Below are 18,390 nucleotides of genomic sequence, written 5' to 3'. Positions count from 1 at the left end.
AAGTGACCTGCATATAACTAGTAGTGGCCAGCATATAACTAGTTGTGACCAGCATCTAACCAGTAGTAATCGGCATGTAACGTCCCTGTCCTGGGCACAGTTTAAGAGTAAACGTCCTCTGCCTCTTCATTGCCCATCCTCTGTGCTTTGCACGTCCAGATTGTCTCACTGACAGCATAGCCCTGCATATTACCGACATCAGTTCCTTGGCATGATCAGTGGAGTCAGCGTAAAAACTGCTCATTCTTTATCAATGGCACCTGAAACACAAAGTGCAGTGGACAGCTGTCAATTTGGCAGCAGTGCAATGCTATTTAAACAGCAGTGCCAGTCCTCCAACAAATTCTGGAAAGCTAGGCTGTCAGTGAGATAGCCAGGTCCTGCTATTTCTAAAATATAAATGAAGGTTGCACTTGCAGTCTTTATTCATAAAATAGTGTTATGTGTAAATTGCTAAATGTAATACACACATGGATCCAAAATATAGCCAGCGCTGTCAGAAAAAATGTACTGACCCAGTCCACATTACAAATGCATATCTGATATAGATAACACATGTGTCTAGACTAGTCTTTATCCACGTTGTGGAATTCTATCACCATTCCTCTCATCGGATTTATCTTTTCTTAACTTTTCAGCTTTCACTGTTGATAACCATATAAGCCATAACTCCACTCTGAGTGGATACCTGAGCAGCGTGGAGAGCAAATCCCCATACCAGCCCCCTTCAGTCACGCCATCTAGATTTTCCCCTGTTCCTCGACACATGTTGGGAGAAGAGGACTTCACTAGGTGAGAATTGTGTGTAATGTCGGATGGTGACAACATGCTATAACTTTCTTACTGTGCTGTGTACATGATATCATGTGACACCCAACATCCTGCATTCATCTGATGGTACAACATACAGCCAAAGTTGGTGGACATCTGACCATCACACCTATATGAGCTGGTTGGGCATCCCATTCCAGAACCATGGCCAGTCTATACAGAGCTGTCCTCCACCCCACCATAACCATTACTATGGAGTTATTACCACCATATCAATAATATGGAGTTGTCCCCCCATAGTCATTAATATGGAGTTGCCCTCTTATGGGCATTTGTAAATCGTTGTCCCCTTTGTGGCTTTAACATCCTTCACTCTTCATGGAAGACATTCCACAAGATTTTGGGCTTTTTCTGTGGGGATTTGCCCCTATCGGTGAGGTCAGGTAGTGATAGTGGGGATTTGCAACCTATTGGTGAGGTCAGGTATTGATATTGGATGAGAAAACCTGGCTCACCAATCCATTTCATCCCAGGTCAGGCAGGACACTGGAGTTCCTCCACACCAAACTGGTGACCCCATGTCTTTATGGAGGGGGCTTTGTACCCCGCAGTACAGTCATCAAGGGAACAGAAAAGGGTCTTCAGCAATCTGTGACCACAAGGCTGGAAAAGCACAATTGTCTTTGTATGAAGGAGAATTATAAGGACTCTTTACTAGGGACACCCCAACTCAGTTATTAAGAGAGGTTGCACTCGAGTTTGTCGGGATTTAAGTTTTGGGTAAAAAATTTTCAGGTTGCCTGCCAGAAATAAGAGACAACTTATGATGCAGTGCATATCCCTTGACCTAGTCATTTGGATCACAAAAGCTAATAAATTGATAACCCGTTCCACTATCAGTAAAAGTTTGGGCTCACTGAATCAAAAATTTTGCATTGCATAGCCATTTTTTTGCAAGGTGGTGCCAACCAATTTCAGACATGCAATCACAGTTTTCTATAAGCTGTCCCATTTGCCCTTTGCATTGGTCACAGTTATGGAAAGTGTTGGTGTAGCTCATTGTTATTAATGGTTTGCATAGTCTTTGCTTTTAAGTGGCACATGCCCAGTGCACCACAAATCATTTATATTTTACAGCAACACAACACAAACGAGGGGGGAAATTTGTGCAATGTAGTCAGATGCATGGTAGAAAAAAATGCTACCTTTCCATCAAATATGTTGTAGTGCATTGGCTGACAATTCAGAATATTTTATATGAACATTGCCTGTCAATTGATGTGTGGTAGCACAATGCATAATGTGCATGAACCCTGAGCAAGGGGAAATCTAACAGAGCCTCAGAAGCAAACAAAAACTTGACTGGGGCATAAATGTTTCCCCATTTTATCTAAAAATAAAAAGAAGTACTGCACTTTAACAGCACAGTAGCAGAGTTTTTACAGGTCCCCACCTTCTCAGTTGGCGGCAACTCCCCCAGATTTGGTATCTGCTGAAAAGTAAAATTATTACTTTGCTGAGATTGTGGTTACCTGGCCAGCAAGTCTGAACAGGTAAGTGACAGAAAACGAAAGAGTTTCAGGCTTCACCACCCACTGCACAAACACAGGAGTTCCGAAGCAAATGGAGTCTGCACCTTTCACTGCACGGTGAGTGAAAGTGTTTACTGTCCTCATTCTTTGGTATCGATTAACTCTCACCTAGGAATCTGACTTGCTAGCAATACCAAGGTGCTCACCAGGGACAATATCTATGTAGAGTTTGTATGCTCAGCTGGCTGTTTGTGTCTTCTAGATGAAGAGGCTTCTGCCTAAATCTTCTCCCCCAAACCTGTATGCGTTATGTCTGAATTCTTGTAGAGGCAATAGATATATGTTCTTGCAGGGATTACAGGGATTGCATGCATACTTTAGGCTCCCGCAGGCTTTGAATCTTTTCCTCGATAAGTCTAAGTTATTTGTAAAGCAAATAATGATAATCGATAAAGGCATACAGATATAGTCTGTACTCTGCGTGTGCAAACTTTTACAAATCAACCAAACCTACATAAAAAGCTGAACTCAAAACTTTTTATATATATCAATCCCTAATGGCCACAACATATTTAAATACATTTTGTGTGCCCAAAATTACTTTGCAAACCATTTTATGATGTTGTAAAAATAGTGGTGACATTATGAGAATGCTGTAGAACGGCAGAACCGTGGGAGGAGCCCAGTGGACCCGCTTACTGCAGGCTGTCTGCACACAAGTACAGGAGGTGGGTGGATACAAGACCGGTCACCCTGAACAAGAAAAGTGAGCAGCAGTGACTGGTCTTTGATACACAGTGTCACAATAGATTACTACACAGATTTTGTAGGAAAAAAACAAACAACCCAAGATTCCAGCAAGAGTACTGATCCACCTACCTGCTTTTGTTTTTTAATTTTTTAATTTTTTTGCTGCACAGCTTTTTAAGAAAATAATGATGAGTAGCTCCTACTGCAGATGCTTATTGCTAGTTCTCTTGGGGGACAGCAGATTTTTTTTCCCCAATCGGATGATGAAAATCCAGTGTATGCATGTAGCTCTAAACACATGGAGGCAGCAGAGTTCCATCGTCTCCTGAGCAGTCAAATATGTCTTTAAAAGAGTGGACTGTGGATTCATAAAATGTGATTCTTCAATGATACAGCCAAGAATAGGATCAGATAAAATCTGCGTGTGGGTGGAGAAGTAGCTGTGTGTACCTACAAGCAGGTGTGTAAGAAAACAACATTGACTTTAATTTATCTCCCCCCCACACACACATAAACACACAGACACACCACACACACACATCTGCTGACTTGGAGCTTCTGACCAATCTTCCCTTGGGAGCGACTGAGAGTGCAGTGTGAGCAGAATGGGGATAAGGTCCCATCTGTGTGACTGTTACTAAATGTTTTTTGAAGGAAAAATTACAGAACTGGCCTTATTATACAGGCAAATGTTTGTGGACCCCATGGCCATCTCACCTATATGACATTTTTGGTCATCTTATTGCAAAACCATGACATCTAATATGTTGTTACCATCCATTGGCCATCAATATTATGCCGTCCCTTCTGCCTTATGGCCATTATTATGGAGTCGCCTCACCCTATTACGTTCAATATGGCGTTAACCCCTCTTCATTGGCCATCAATATGGAGCTGTCCCCTCTGTCTTATGGCTATTATTATGGAGTCGCCTCACCCACATTGCCCTCTATATGGCGATAACCTCTCTCCATTGGCCATTAATATGGAGCTGTCCCCTCTACCTCATGGCCATAATTATGGAGTCACCTCGTGCCCTCATTGCCCCTAATATGGCCTTAACCCCTCTCCATTGGCCATCCATATTAAGCCATCCCTTCTGCCTTATGGCCATTATTATGGAGTCCTCACCCTATTACGTTCAATATGGTGTTAACCCCTCCTCATTGGTCATCAATATGGAGCAGTCCCCTTTACCTCATGGCCATAATTATAGAGTCGCCTCGCCCATATTGCCCTCTATATGGCGATAACCCCTCTCCATTGGCGATTAATATGGAGCTGTCCCCTCTACCTCATGGCCATAATTATGGAGTCACCTCGTGCCCTCATTGCCCCTAATATGGCCTTAACCCCTCGCCATCCGCCATCAACATGGAGCTGTCCCCTCTACCTAACGGCCATTATTTTGGAGTCACCTCACACCCTCATTGCCCCTAATATTGCCTTAACCCCCTCTCCATTGGCCATCCATATGGAGCTGTCCCCTCTGCCTTATTGCAATTAATATGAAGTCCCCTCACGCCCCCATTACCTTTAATATGATGTTAACCCACTCTCCATTGGCCATCAATATGGCATTGTCCCCTCTGCCTCACGGCCATTATTATGGAGTCACCTTACGCCCCCATTTCCTCTAATATGGGCCTAACCCCCTCTCTATTGGCCATCAAGATGAAGCTGTCCCCTCTACCACATGGCCATTATTATGGAGTCGCCTCACGCCCCTAATACTTTTAATATGGTGTTACCCCCTCTCCATTGGCCATCAATATGGCATTGTCCCCTCTGCCTCATGGCCAATAATATGGAGTCACCTCACACCCCTATTACCTCTAATATGGTGTTAACTCCATTGGCTATCAACATAGAGTTGTCCCATCTGTTTCATGGCCATTAATATAGAGTTGCCTTGTGCCCCAATCCCCTTTAATATAATGTTGTCACCTTCTTCTCTTGGCTATTAATATGGTGTTGCCTCTCCTATCCCTCATGGCCATTATTGTGAAGTTGTCCCCCCACCCCCACCCCAAGGTCATTAACATGGTCATGATCCCTCTGCCTCCCAGCCAATAATATAATGTTGCTCCACCACCCCATCATCATGGCCAATGATTTGGACCCCCCCCCCATCCAACCCAGAGCCATTTAAAAGAGTTTTCACAAGGAGAGTGTGGAAACTAGTGCCCAATAACGTTGGATGGGAAGAACTGGCTCACCAATCCAAAGGTGTTCAGTAGGGTTGAGGTCAGGGCTCTCTGCAGGACACTTCAGTTCTTCCACACCAAACTGGTGACCCCATGTCTTTATGGAGCTGGCTTTGTACACGCGTGTTTCTGTACATACCAAAAGTAAACTGCTTACATGTCCGCCTTTATGGTTTTATTCTTTTATGGTCGTTACGATAAAGATTTTTTTTTCATTTTAAATGTAAAAAGAAAGCTTTTGTGCTTTAATTGTGGCTGTAGCTGTGGTGTACAATTAGAATGGTTCACTGAACATGAAGGAAGGCTTTGTTAGGTTTTTATAAGCTTTACAGATATTATTACTAGTTCCAGTTAAACCTGTTCCACAAACTCATAGATACAGAGTTAGGTGAATGCTGGGAATGTAATATTAGGCTTACAAAAGGAAAAATAATAATAATTAGCATTCTCTAGTACAGACCCCGCCGGTAATTACGATGGTAGTTCAAGCTGTATTACATATAGTACATATGGCTAAATATCTGTGGACCCCTCATACCTATATGATTGTTGGACATCCTATTCTTTACCTGGACAATTATTATTGCGTTGCACCCTTCCCCTATAGCCAATATATAGATTTTTTTGGATCTTTAATACCCTCCAATCTTCTGGTAAGACTTTCTGCAAGATTTTGGGTTGTGTCTGTGGGAGTTTTCCCCCATTTGTGGAGTCAGGTAGTGATGGTGGGGATTTGCCCCCTATTGATTTGGTCAGGTTCTGATGTTGGAGAAGACCTGGCTCATTATTCCAATTCATCCCAAAGGTGTTCAGTAGGGATGAGGTCAGGGCTCTGTGCAGGACACTCGAGTTCCTCCACACCAAACTGGTGACCCCATGTCTTTATGGAGCTGGCTTTGTACCCCCGGGGTACAGTCATGGAGGAACAGAAAAGGGTCTTCACCAATCTGTGACCACAAGGCTGGAAGAGCACAATTGTCTATAATGGAAGATTACCAGGAACCTTCACTGGGCACAACTGAACTCTATCTTTAAGTAGGGGGATAGTTTTAGACAAATGGGACCCCGGGCAAATATATCCATCTCTCAGGACCTCTACCATTCTATCAGTTAATGCCCTGGGCAATTGCACAGTTTGTCCTCCCATAAAGCAACCCCATGGGGGTACATACTTTTTTGACCATATAGCGTATCACATGCCGTGTCTAAAGTCTCCGTACTCAAAAATCCACCACATAGCATGTGATCAAACTGCAATATTATTTGAAATATTCCTATGTATTGTGATATTACATGGTCTGCAGATTCAAAACAGTTTTTTGGGCAATAAAGACAGAATGAAAGCGCAGAGGAGCTTTTTCTTCAGTGGGATAAAAAAGATGCAAATCTCACACATAAGATGCACGCATGCGAAGTTCGATTAGGTGACATTGGAGGAAGGGCAAAGAAGATGGCAGCACCCAATGCTTCCAAGGATGGGACCAAGGAGGATACCGGGACTACATGGGAACCAATAGAACCAGGGATCAACAGATCTTCGAAGGTGAGTTAGTTTTTTTTTTCCAGTTTACTTCCGCTTTAAATCTGCATCCTAACTAAAAAGAACCAAAAAAATAATAGATCCTTATGAATCATTTGTAATGATTTTGTTCAGCTTTTGCTGGATGCTGGAGAAGCCACCATTTTGTACATTACTTACAGACTGTCTGTCTGCATTGCCACCCTGTCTTACGGGCTTCTGATGGAGACAATAAGTGGCCATTTTAGCACAAATTAACCAGGCAAGGTTTACTGTTGTCACCATCATGAAACCCTCTTTGCAAAATGCTGTGTGACCATTGCTGGAGCGAACTTAGATACAAAGCCGCAGCAAAGAAGCCACATCAACACTGGAATGGAAAAAAAGATTAACAGAAAGTAAAAATAGGATTTCATTTTTAAAAAAAGGGAATTGTTTATTACTGACTGTTTTCGGAACTAAATGTCCTGCAGTCTGAGTTTACTTCTACATCACTATCCAGCAAATACAGCAGTTGTAATCAACATCTTCCTACCCTATTATTAACTGAGAATGTGCAAAATATTTCAGATAGGTTACTGGGCACAGATAAATGAAAATATCCGCAGTCTGACTCATCATGTAAAAGATAAGGGAGGGGAGGACGAGAATGTGGGGAAAATTGAGAGCAGACATACAGAGACATACAATGAGAACAGTATGGAGCCAGGGACAAGAGAAAATGTGTTGAGTTTGCAGGTTGAAGTCACTTTGCAAGAAATAAAAAAAGAGTAAACTCCTAAGGAACAAAAGCTGTCTTAAGGAGGCATGACGTGGAGTTTAATTACCTAGGGAGGTGCTGAGAGAGCTGTAAGTGACAAATTAGTCAAATGTCATTCCAACCCTTCATAAAACAGCAGCATGTTGGGAAGAACCAGGTCGTCATGTGAGTTGGTGTCACAATCAATCCCAGCCAGTAACTAGATGACAATCAGCTTCTTTGGAATGATGGGAATCTGAACTATTCAGCAGAAGCCTGTAACTCAGGTATTACTGTGAGTTGTTCTTGAGATGTCACCTGGCCCCTGACAAAACACCTGAAATATAATGGCCCTATTCAAGGCACTGCTGTCATTTTCAAGGCGACGAGGATTAAGAAAGCCTTGTTGGAACCGCTCATTATTAAACACGAAAGCTCCAAGGAAAAGGTTAAAACCAGTGAAACACAAGTTAAATAAAAAAAAGGTGTTAGCAACACCCTGCTTGTTTTGTGTGACTGTGTCAGTGGGAAATGGAAAGCAAATAAGTGTTTAAACAGAAAGGCAGCTGAGAATTCAATCTGTACAGATGAGAAGAGAGGCTGAAGGGAGATACCAGAGGGGCCAGCTAAAGCTGTGATTGCAGAACATAGCTGAAAGACAACCGACCCATTGTAAGGGACTAACAAGGTGCAAAAGTCACCAGAGAAAGGCTTGAGAGAAGGGTCAGAGCAAAGAGCAGAGGGATAAAGAGAGGAAAAAGCAGAATAATCTAAGAACCGCCTTCATGTTCACGGTGAATGTTTCTTCGTCTATGTCGTATCGGAGGGCACCAAACATTGCACATCCAAAGTGGCAAGTGGCATTAAAGACAACCCGAAAAAGGTAGGAAGATACGAGAAGAGTGGTGGGGCGTTGTACCATGTCAGACCATAGATAGCGGTAGGAAATTAAAAATATAAGCAATACCTTTCATTTGCAAAGTAAATTTATTTTTGGGTACTGTGCACAGCATTTAGTTATTTTTCTGGGTTTCAGGAAACCTTTCAAATGTCTACCACCTTCTTCTACATCCAAGGTACCAATGAACCTAGTAGAAACCTTCAGCTTATCCTGAATATTTAAAAAAAAAATGCACAGTGCTTAAGGTGCAAATTTCCAAAAGTTTCCTTTTTTAAGCATGCATTTAACCAAGGAAGGGAGCTGTTTTTGAAAAACATATTTGGTTAGCCAACGAAAGGTCTTGCCTACATGTTTTCTTTTCTGCACATTGTCCTGGAGGACAGGAAATGTTGAGTGCCTGCATAGCAATAGGTATTGTTACTGATTTGCAGGTTAAGAGATAAAGCCTAAGATTCAAGATATGATTGACAATGTAGAAGGAATTCAGTGTCTCCTCCAGTGGCCATAAGAGCTGCAGATCTTTGGAGAGCAGATTTTTATGGCATGTGTTAGGTTGTGTCGCAATCGGCAGTGGTTCCTGCCCTGAAACTATTCATAGGGTTTCATCAGAAGGTGATTTCATTTGATAGTACCAGTCAGACCGGCTACACTGTAACCATATTCCATCTAATTCCTACCGCTGATGCTCACTACACTTCATCCTTTCTGCTGATGTCATTTTTTTTTTTAACGTCCTTCAGGATTCTTCTCTCCAGCTGCCAGAGACAGATCTTGTTGGCTTTGACACCTTTTCTTTTTCATGTTCTCCTAATTTTCACTGTTCATTTGTATCTTCATTTGTCATCCTGTGTTTTTTTTTTAATTTATACCTACCTAAGTGCTAGACATGTCTTTTCGTCGTGTCTCCAGGGAACCGAGAAAGATCATCCTACACAAAGGATCTACAGGACTGGGCTTTAATATTGTCGGTGGGGAAGATGGAGAAGGAATTTTTGTATCTTTTATTCTGGCTGGAGGACCGGCAGACCTCAGCGGAGAGTTACGCCGTGGAGACCGCATTCTGTCCGTGAGTAGAATTTTGACTTGTTTACCCTCAGTTGTATACAGAATTGTTGGGGCATCAACTAAAACCTATATAAAGCCATTTTATGGTTCAATAATTATTTATTAGAAATTTTTGGGAGTTTTATAAAACAAACATACATAAATTATAAAAGAGTCAAAAAAATAACCAACAAACATTTAAGAAAAAGAAAATAAAGAGTATCTAGAAACAAAGGGAAATTCAATATACATAGAAATACAAAAGTCTGAACATATAGAGCACCAACCTCTCCTGTCTATACAAAAAATATACAATCAGCTGAGATACAGTATCCACTATAAATAACCTATTAACAGGAAATATTACAGGAAGGATGAAGGAGCCAGAGTACCCATTTAAGAAAAATTTTTTCATAGTTGGAGTTTATGATAGCAATCGTCTTTTCATACGCACAACAAAGATTAAGGTCCGCGATAACATCATTATAATTAGGGATGTGAGTGCTTCTCCATAATTTGGTAATATGCAATTTTGCCAATAAAAGAATTTGAATATTAATAGATCTGATAGGAGTAGGGAACAATCCACTGTCTAAATGCAGAATAACCAATTCAGGTGTGGGTGAGATTTGTATAAGCGTGATATCAAAAATCAAATGAAATATTAAAATCCAATAAGATCGGAGAGATTTACAAAACCAGAGAACATGCGATAATGATCCTATCTCCCCGCAATGTCTCCAGCAATATGCCGAGTATAAAGCCATTTTAAACAGGGGGGTTAAATCCATGCCTGGTTTTTTATTATCTAATATATTTAATATGACCCCCAGGGGGGAGATTGCTCTTTACTTCCTGTCTTATCTACAAAGCAGGAAGATATCTCTCCAAAATTAGATTGTCATCATTGAGTTATTGCTATTTGGATGTTCCCACTTTATTCTTGTTCTGTTGACAAATCGAAATTTTGGATTTTCCCATTGCTCCGAGTCCCATTGATAATAGTCACCAGAACTAACTGAGAGTGAATCTTCTTGGTTGGGACAAGGAACAGCAATAAAAACCTGGCATGGAGTGTAATCCCTCCCTACTCTATCCAAATAATAGCCTTGGCTTTTGATATTCTTTATTTGTAATGACATACAATTATGTAAAATAGTAACATTTACAAACAAACATTAGATATCTATTCAAACAGACCTAACAGATGTATGAACTACTGACACAAAACATTTACCTGGTGTATTCATTCTCATAATCATGTTGAAAATGCAGATTAGCCATGTGGAAAAATAAGTACACCTCTATATTTACCACCACAATGTAAACCAGGAGCCAATAATAGGAACTTGCTAAGGAAGAAGCTGGAGGAACTGGTCTTGTATCATCCTCAGATATGGGGGTTCAGGATTGTCCATTGATGTCATCAAATCAAGGACAGATGAATGTTGTGGATGTCTAGGATCCATAAATCATCTGAACTCAATAGTTCCACCATAAGAAAAATAATCTCCAAGTGGATTTGAAATGACTATAATTTGTCAGGGACTGGATAGTCCAGAAAATCCAGGCCAAGAGCTGACTTTTGATGCTGCAAGAAGTCTACAAGAACAGGATAAGACAGTAGAGTTTCCTCAAGTTGCTTCAAGGTCTGAGCAGGTTACAGGCATCAAATCAACCATAACTTTTACAGCCTATTAAAGTGTGTTTGATGAGGATGTGAGGCCATCTGTGTGAAAGTTAAGATGAACTGAAACTGGATATTACAACTGGTTCAATATGAACAGAAGGACACTCACACATCCATCCAGGAATGGTTTAATATGGAAAAAATGGAGAGTTATGGACTAGCCAAGTTAAAGCCCTGACCTAGGTCTTATGGAAATGTTGCACAGGATAGGCCTGCCTTTTTCAACCTTTTTAACATGGGGAACCCTTGTATAATACTTATGGATATATTATATCCACAGCTCACAGTATATTACTATATTGGTCAGTGAGAAGAATATCTCTTACATTGCTGGCCATTAAGAAGAATGTTACCTTTACAGAGCCAAAAAATGGCCAAAAACTGACCTTAGAGACACAAATTGTTCATTCTTTAAGGAAACCCCAGCAACCTCTGGAGGAGCCCTGGGATTGGCAGTTAAAGAAACATCAAAATCAAAAATTTTACATGGGGGAACAGTAAAAAAAATGTCGAACACTGGTGGGAACTTTAACAATACACCTTAAAGAAGTCATTTCTACAAAAGGGTGCACTTTAGTTTTTCCACAGCACAACATTGCATTTATTAATATTTTTGTTGAAAAGGTAGATTTGGTGTTTTTCTATAGTAGATCCCCTTTATCAGCAGTCAGGGTATGAATGAAGACCCAATATTTACTGGTTCAAATATAACAATAAAGTTTATATTTTCCTTTGGACGCACTTGATTTTTTACATGTCTGTATTGCTATTTTCTAGAGAGTACGTAGGCTGCCCATGTGTATTAGTTGGGAGTTAAGTACGACCAGGCCGTACTTATGGCCAGGTCATCCGGCTGGCATGATATTGGATACAGATTGATGATTTTGGTCATAACAGAATCCTTCAGGGAAAAAACATTCTGGTTCTGGTTGGTGTTTTCCATATTTAGTTTTAATAGTATGTGACTTGGTCAGATATAAACCCAAGCGGTAAAAAATTGGACTAGCTAATATAAGCCGCTGGGCACAGTAAGTAAACAATTTAAAAACATTTTCTAATTGAACTTTTTTTTGGAACACAGCCTTGTTCCGCCACTTCCTTTCTCTATGCAATATCTCCTGCAACCCCTGCACATCATTTAGGATGCCTTTCTGACAACGACACACGCCTGTATGTTATGTTTTAGCAAGGGTGATTTTAGTCTCCTTTGGAAGCACATGTTCCAGGTGACAACCTCAAAGCATAACTAAGAGACAATGACAGAACGTTGTCACCATATATCAAGAAATGCCTGAACAAAAAAACTCTCATGGCTGAATCATCATTATTTTAATGAAAACTGCAGATGTAAAAATGATTATGAAATTACATAGCTTTTTTTAAAAAAAAAGATTCACTTAAGGTAAAAAAAATCAAACTTTTCCGGAATACATTTGTTCAGATCACATAGGCCAGCTAGGTATACCCGACACAAAGAATGTTATTCTTTCATTTGTTTCTAATCTTCCTGGACAGGTTCTGTTTTCCTCCCATAGAATATAAGTCAGCTTTTTCTGGTTTATGAAGTTACAGTTGTAAAAATTGTAGTATTGTTGTGTAATGTTGGACTTTATCACCTGGTTTAGGTCAATGGAGTAAATCTACGCAGTGCAACACATGAGCAAGCAGCAGCAGCACTGAAGCGAGCTGGACAGACGGTGACAATTGTAGCACAGTATCGGCCCGAAGGTAAGATGTATGAACTGTCTCCTGGTTAGGGGTCCTGCAGTTTTGTAAAAGGAGATTTTATCTTCAGTTAGTTTTCACCGTTTGGAGAATCAGCCTCTAATAAAATTATGTAGATTTACTGGGCTATCAGTAAGGAAAATTGTCAAATATAAGCCATTGCAGCTCAATGGACAATTCACACGATATGTGCTATCATCTGCATGTGAATATTGAATGCAAAATAATCACCTGAAACTGGAACATTACATTTTATTATTTTCTATTCCCCAACCATGTTATGGCCAGAAGATTGATCACCTGACAATCACACCTCTTTCACCTTGTTGCCAAAAGGTTTGGAGTTGGCTTCCTGGAGGTTAAAACATCCTCCATGTGTCTGGGATGCCTTTCCCCAAGAATTTGAAAGGTTTCTGAGGGAATTTGCCCCCTTTGGTTAGGTCAGGTACTGATGGTGGGGATTTGCCCCTATTGATGAGGTCAGATACTCCTGGTGGGGTTTTGCCCCCATCGGTGAGGTCAGGTACTGATGATGGGGATTTGAACCCATTGGTGAGGTCAGGTACTGATGGTGGGGATTTGCCCCGATTGGTGAGGTCAGGTACTGATGGTGGGGATTTACCCCCTATTTATGAGGTCAGATACTGATGGTGGGGATTTGCCCCCATTAGTGAGGTCAGGTACTGATGGTGGGGTTTTGCCCCTATTGGTGAGGTCAGGTACTGATGGTGGGGTTTTGCCCCCATCGGTGAGGTCAGGTACTGATGGTGGGGATTTGCCCCCTATGGGTGAGGCCAGGTCCTGATGTTAAATGAGAAGACCTGGCTCACCATTCCAATTCATCCCAAATATGTTCAGTAGGGTTGAGGTCAGGGCTCTGTGCAGGACACTTGAGTTCCTCCTCACCAAACTGGTGACCCCATGTCTTTATGGAGCTGGCTTTGTCCCCCGGGGCACAGTGATGGGGTAACAGAAAAGGGTCTTCACCAAACTGTGACCACAAGGCTGGAAGAGCCCAATTGTCTGCAAAGTCTTTGTATGATGGAGAATTACCAGGACCCCAGGTCCTGAATTCAATCACATTTGGTTTTTGAATTGGATGTCCAAGGAACTTACACAGCCATGATGGTCAGGTGTTCAGAAAAGTTTGGCCTTGTTGTATACACATAGTCCTTGCCTAATAATTATATTCCCAAAGCATATCATCTTTGATCTTTTCCTGCTGTTATCTATATGCAAATTTTGACTTTGTAAGTCAACAGCAGAGTCCTCCTTTCCACCTTTTACCTCTCCCGCTGGATTCTCACCCATGCACAAAGACGTGACCTGTGTCTGTCAGGGGTAGAAGTGTTTGATGTGAATTGTAGTCAGGCTCCACCTTCTCTGTTTCCTGAAAAGCAAAATGATGCAGCTCTGTAGGGGTCATATCTGGGAAATTGGGGGAACGTTTGTACTCACTCATTTTTTACTTGTGAGGTATTTACAACCTGTAAATCTCATATTTTCTGTAAACAACATTAATGGAAACGGCTCCTTTAAGCCAGGTGAGTGTGATGCAATAACTGTGAACTTTGAAATGGTTACGTCAATATCTAAGAAAATGCTGCTGGTATCTAATGGCTGAATACCTTTTATTGTGACCTTCAGGTCAAAGAAGTGTTTGTAGCAATTCAAAATATGCAGAAAAAAGGGGACTTAATTGGCACATATATAAAATCAAGTAACAAAAACCTTTTATTTAGAAAATAATAAAACATCAATAAAAGATTATGCCATTTGTCTTAACATGCAAGACGGCACAATCTGAGCATCAATATTCCTCTTAGATTGGACCATAGAAGAGCAAATGATTTAACAGCTAACAGTATCCCATGGCAAAACATTAGAGACAATCAATGAATAGTCAATTCATCATATCAAGTTTAATAACTTTCAGCAAAGAAGTGTTTAAATGTTCACATGTAGCTATCAGTCTTCCACCATTGGGCATGTTATGTCATCGGAGTGAATTAATTCACCTAACATGAAGCAGCCAAAGCTTTCTACAGATTATTGAAGGATGTAGGGTGACCTGGCCTGCGGTGTATAATGTGTGTCTGTGACATGACGGGTATGATAAGATGTCTTTATGAGAACTGAAAAAAGAGAATAACAGGGCTGTTGGCTGTAGCAGGAAACAGGGTTTAACCATTTTAAAGCCTGAAATATGAAAATAATAGGTTTCATCTCAATGGTTTGTGTGGCCGGAGCTGTATTCTGTGTCTGACCAACCTAAATCTACGATACCCCCAATAGTTGTAGAGCCGGCCGTTTCTCCATAGTCCTGTCATTATTGGATTGGCATACTTTCCATTATGGAGTGACATATTCCTGGAACTCTATTCTACAACATGATACAGATTCTGGGTGGACACTGCCCTGCGCATTCAGAAGAATCAGAATTTGTTAAAAAAACAAATCCTAGTAGGAAAGTAGTATTTTTTTTTTGGAAAGACATAAAAATGAGAATTAAAATGACCCAGAAAAGTCTGTAAAAAATGCTAATGATGGCTTCCTGTGGGTATGTGGGTATTATACCCCCTCTCCTGTGTCCTGTGTCACCTACCTGTCCTTCATTGCCTGTAATAAGAAAGGTATTATACTCTCTTATGTTCTTTCTTCCAGTTAGTGCTGCAAACAGCAGTAAAGTCTTTAGTTTTCTAAACTCCCGGGAGTGTCGGATGGTGATGTTCCCTGCCAGGCACCCTGCTTCCATCTTCCAACCCTTAGGTCAGTAAAGGACCAAGCAGTGATGCAGGGTCAAAGCCGATTCTTTTACAGGGAATGGGGAGCAGGTACGAGACACCTGAGAGGGGGTATATAACCTCTTCTATTACAAAGAACAGATGGGAGGTAGGAGATACAGACACTGAAGAGGAGGATATAATACCTCTTCTATTACAGGAAATGGAGTGGAGATAGGAGACACGGGACACCTAAGAGGGGGATATAATACCTCTTCTATTACAGGGAACGGAGGGGAGATAGGAGACCCGGGAGACTGGAGAGGGGGGTATAATCCCTTTTCAATTACAGGGAACAGAAGGAAGGTAGGAGACACGGGATACCTAAGAGGGGGGTATACTACCTCTTTTATTACAGGAAATAGATGGGAGGTAGGAGACACAGAACACCGTAGAGGGGGGTATAATACCACTTCTTTTACAAGGAACAGAGGGCAGCTAGAAGACATGGGACACCGGAGAGGGGGGTATAATACCTCTTTTATTACAGGGAAGGGAGGACATGGGACACCGCAGAGGGTATATTTTCTCTTCTATTACAGGGAACAAAGGGCAGCTAGGAAACATGGGACACCGGAGAGGGGGGTATAATACCTCTTTTATTACAGGGAAGAGAGGACATGGGACACCGCAGAGGGTATATTATCTCTTCTATTACAGGGAGCGGATGGGGGGTAGAAGATACAGGAGAGGGGGAGTAATACCTCCTCTATTACAGGGAACGGATGGGGGGGTAGAAGACATGGGGCACTGGAGAGGGGGTATAATTCCCCTTCAATTACAGGGAATGGAGGGAAGATGGAAGAATACATCTTCTAAATCTCCCATCCTATTGTGTGAAATTCCCCCACCTACTAGATTGTAAGCTCTTCAGGGCAGGGTCCTCTCCTCCTGTGTCACTGTCTGTATTAGTCTGTCATTTGCAATCCCTATTTAATGTACAGTGCTGTGTAATATGTTGGCGCTATATAAATCCTGTTTATTATTATTATTATTATTAATAATAATAATAATAATAATAATACAAAGGACACCAATCCTTCCTTATTCTCCCAGTGAACTTCCTATAAAACGTGCAATGAATCTTGAGTAGCCTATGTCCCCCCCCATGTCTATCTTATTAAGTCCTATGATTTTATAAAGATGATAAATTGTATGTTTCAAATGCCAATTCTTTAGGAAAAAACACATATTGTCACTGTGATTTAAGGACAGTATAAATGAGTAATTTATGTAAGGAGGATTTCATTATACCTTAAGATTGTTTGCAGTGGACAGCAAACAAGTTTTTCCTTTTTGTACAATCAATGAAACTGATTTTAGAGATAGCAAACCCTGTGCTGTGTATTGTTCAATGTGGGAGGGGTGGAAGTGAATTTATGAGGCCATATGGTCACCTGTCACCCATTCTTCTCTTCCTTAACACTATTAGCAAACAAAGCCTTGTATTTAAAGTGGAAGTACAGTCTTGTTTGGAGACAAAGGGGAGGGTTGGCTGACCCATTGTAAATATTCATTTGCTATTTCTGTGGACTGGAATACTGTTGATTGGCTGCTTTGGTTGTTTGCACATCTGCTTGTCAATATTCCACTTGTGTGATTTTGTAAATCTCAGGATAGTGTTATGTTTCTAGTGTTTTAAAGTGTGCAGAATCTGAGAATCAAACTTATGACCATGCAAAGGAGTTTCTAATTTCCATTTTTGCATTATTGCTCATTTTGGGTGTTAGGTAGAGCTGTTAATTTCTTTCTTGGCCTCATGGCAAACAATTCACAGGCAAAGCAGCTAGTTTTTGGCACAGATAAAGCTGAATATTATGGAGCCATTTATTCCACATTTAGAACATAGAATGTATCGGGTGCAGGGCATTGTGACCTAAACCGCCTGTACCCTGTGACTATTTAGTGATTTGTTTTGCATGTTAAATACTTACAGGAACAGAATATTGTGTGGCCATTTATATTAGGACTGTCGCTGCGTAAATGTCACATTTGTTTTTTTTGCATGCTCATTTCCCTGGGATGGTAGAAGGTAATTCATATTGGGGAATAAATCTGGTCATTCTGGCACACAAAATCACTATGAGAATATTTTAAAATGATGTTTTCTATTTTAGATTACATTATTACATATTAATGTGCAAAAGAGGAGCGTGGGGGGCAATATGTCCTGGACAAACCCCCAGAGGGTATAACAGGGAGAACGAGGAGAAGAGATCAAAGGGTATAACAGGAGTCTGTATGTGCAGGAGATAGGTGTAATGGATTTGACAGGGGGGCATTATGTACAAGAGAGGAGATCAATAGGGTATACCAGGGGGCAGTGGTATGTGCAGGAGAAGAATGCAATGGGTTGGGTTGGGTTGGGCAGTGGGTTGTATGTGCAGGGGAGGTGGGTAAAAAGGGGTTAGTATGTACAAGAGAGGAGATCAGAGGGTATGACCAGGGGCAGTATGTGCAGGAGAGGAGATAGGAGGGTATGACAGGGGCAGTATGTACAAGAGAGGAGATCAGAGGGTATGACAGGGGCAGTATGTGCAGGAGAGGAGATCAGAGGGTATGACGAGGGGCAGTATGTGCAGGAGAGGAGATCAGAGGGTAAGACCAGGGGCAGTATGTACAAGAGAGGAGATAAGAGGGTATGACAGGGGCAGTATGTGCAGGAGAGGAGATAAGAGGGTATGACAGGGGCAGTATGTGCAGGAGAGGAGATCAGAGGGTATGACAGG

General features: G+C 41.2%; 1 protein-coding gene across 2 annotated transcripts in view; it reads left to right on the top strand.

The window, feature by feature from the left end:
- The first annotated feature begins 644 nt into the window (after window positions 1–644).
- The window catches only part of LOC140344348 (disks large homolog 3), a 42,873-nt gene continuing 25,127 nt past the window's right edge, over window positions 645–18,390 (top strand). For both annotated transcript variants that reach the window (XM_072431442.1, XM_072431441.1), the window contains exons 1-3: window positions 645–792; window positions 9,329–9,485; window positions 12,779–12,881. In XM_072431442.1, the coding sequence (XP_072287543.1) occupies window positions 767–792; window positions 9,329–9,485; window positions 12,779–12,881 (286 nt within the window). In that variant the 5' untranslated portion in view covers window positions 645–766. The remainder of the gene's footprint in view (window positions 793–9,328; window positions 9,486–12,778; window positions 12,882–18,390) is intronic.

The sequence above is a fragment of the Pyxicephalus adspersus genome, chromosome Z (genome assembly GCF_032062135.1).
Source record: "Pyxicephalus adspersus chromosome Z, UCB_Pads_2.0, whole genome shotgun sequence".
Lineage (NCBI taxonomy): Eukaryota > Metazoa > Chordata > Amphibia > Anura > Pyxicephalidae > Pyxicephalus > Pyxicephalus adspersus.
This window is presented reverse-complemented; position numbering and strand designations above follow the sequence as displayed.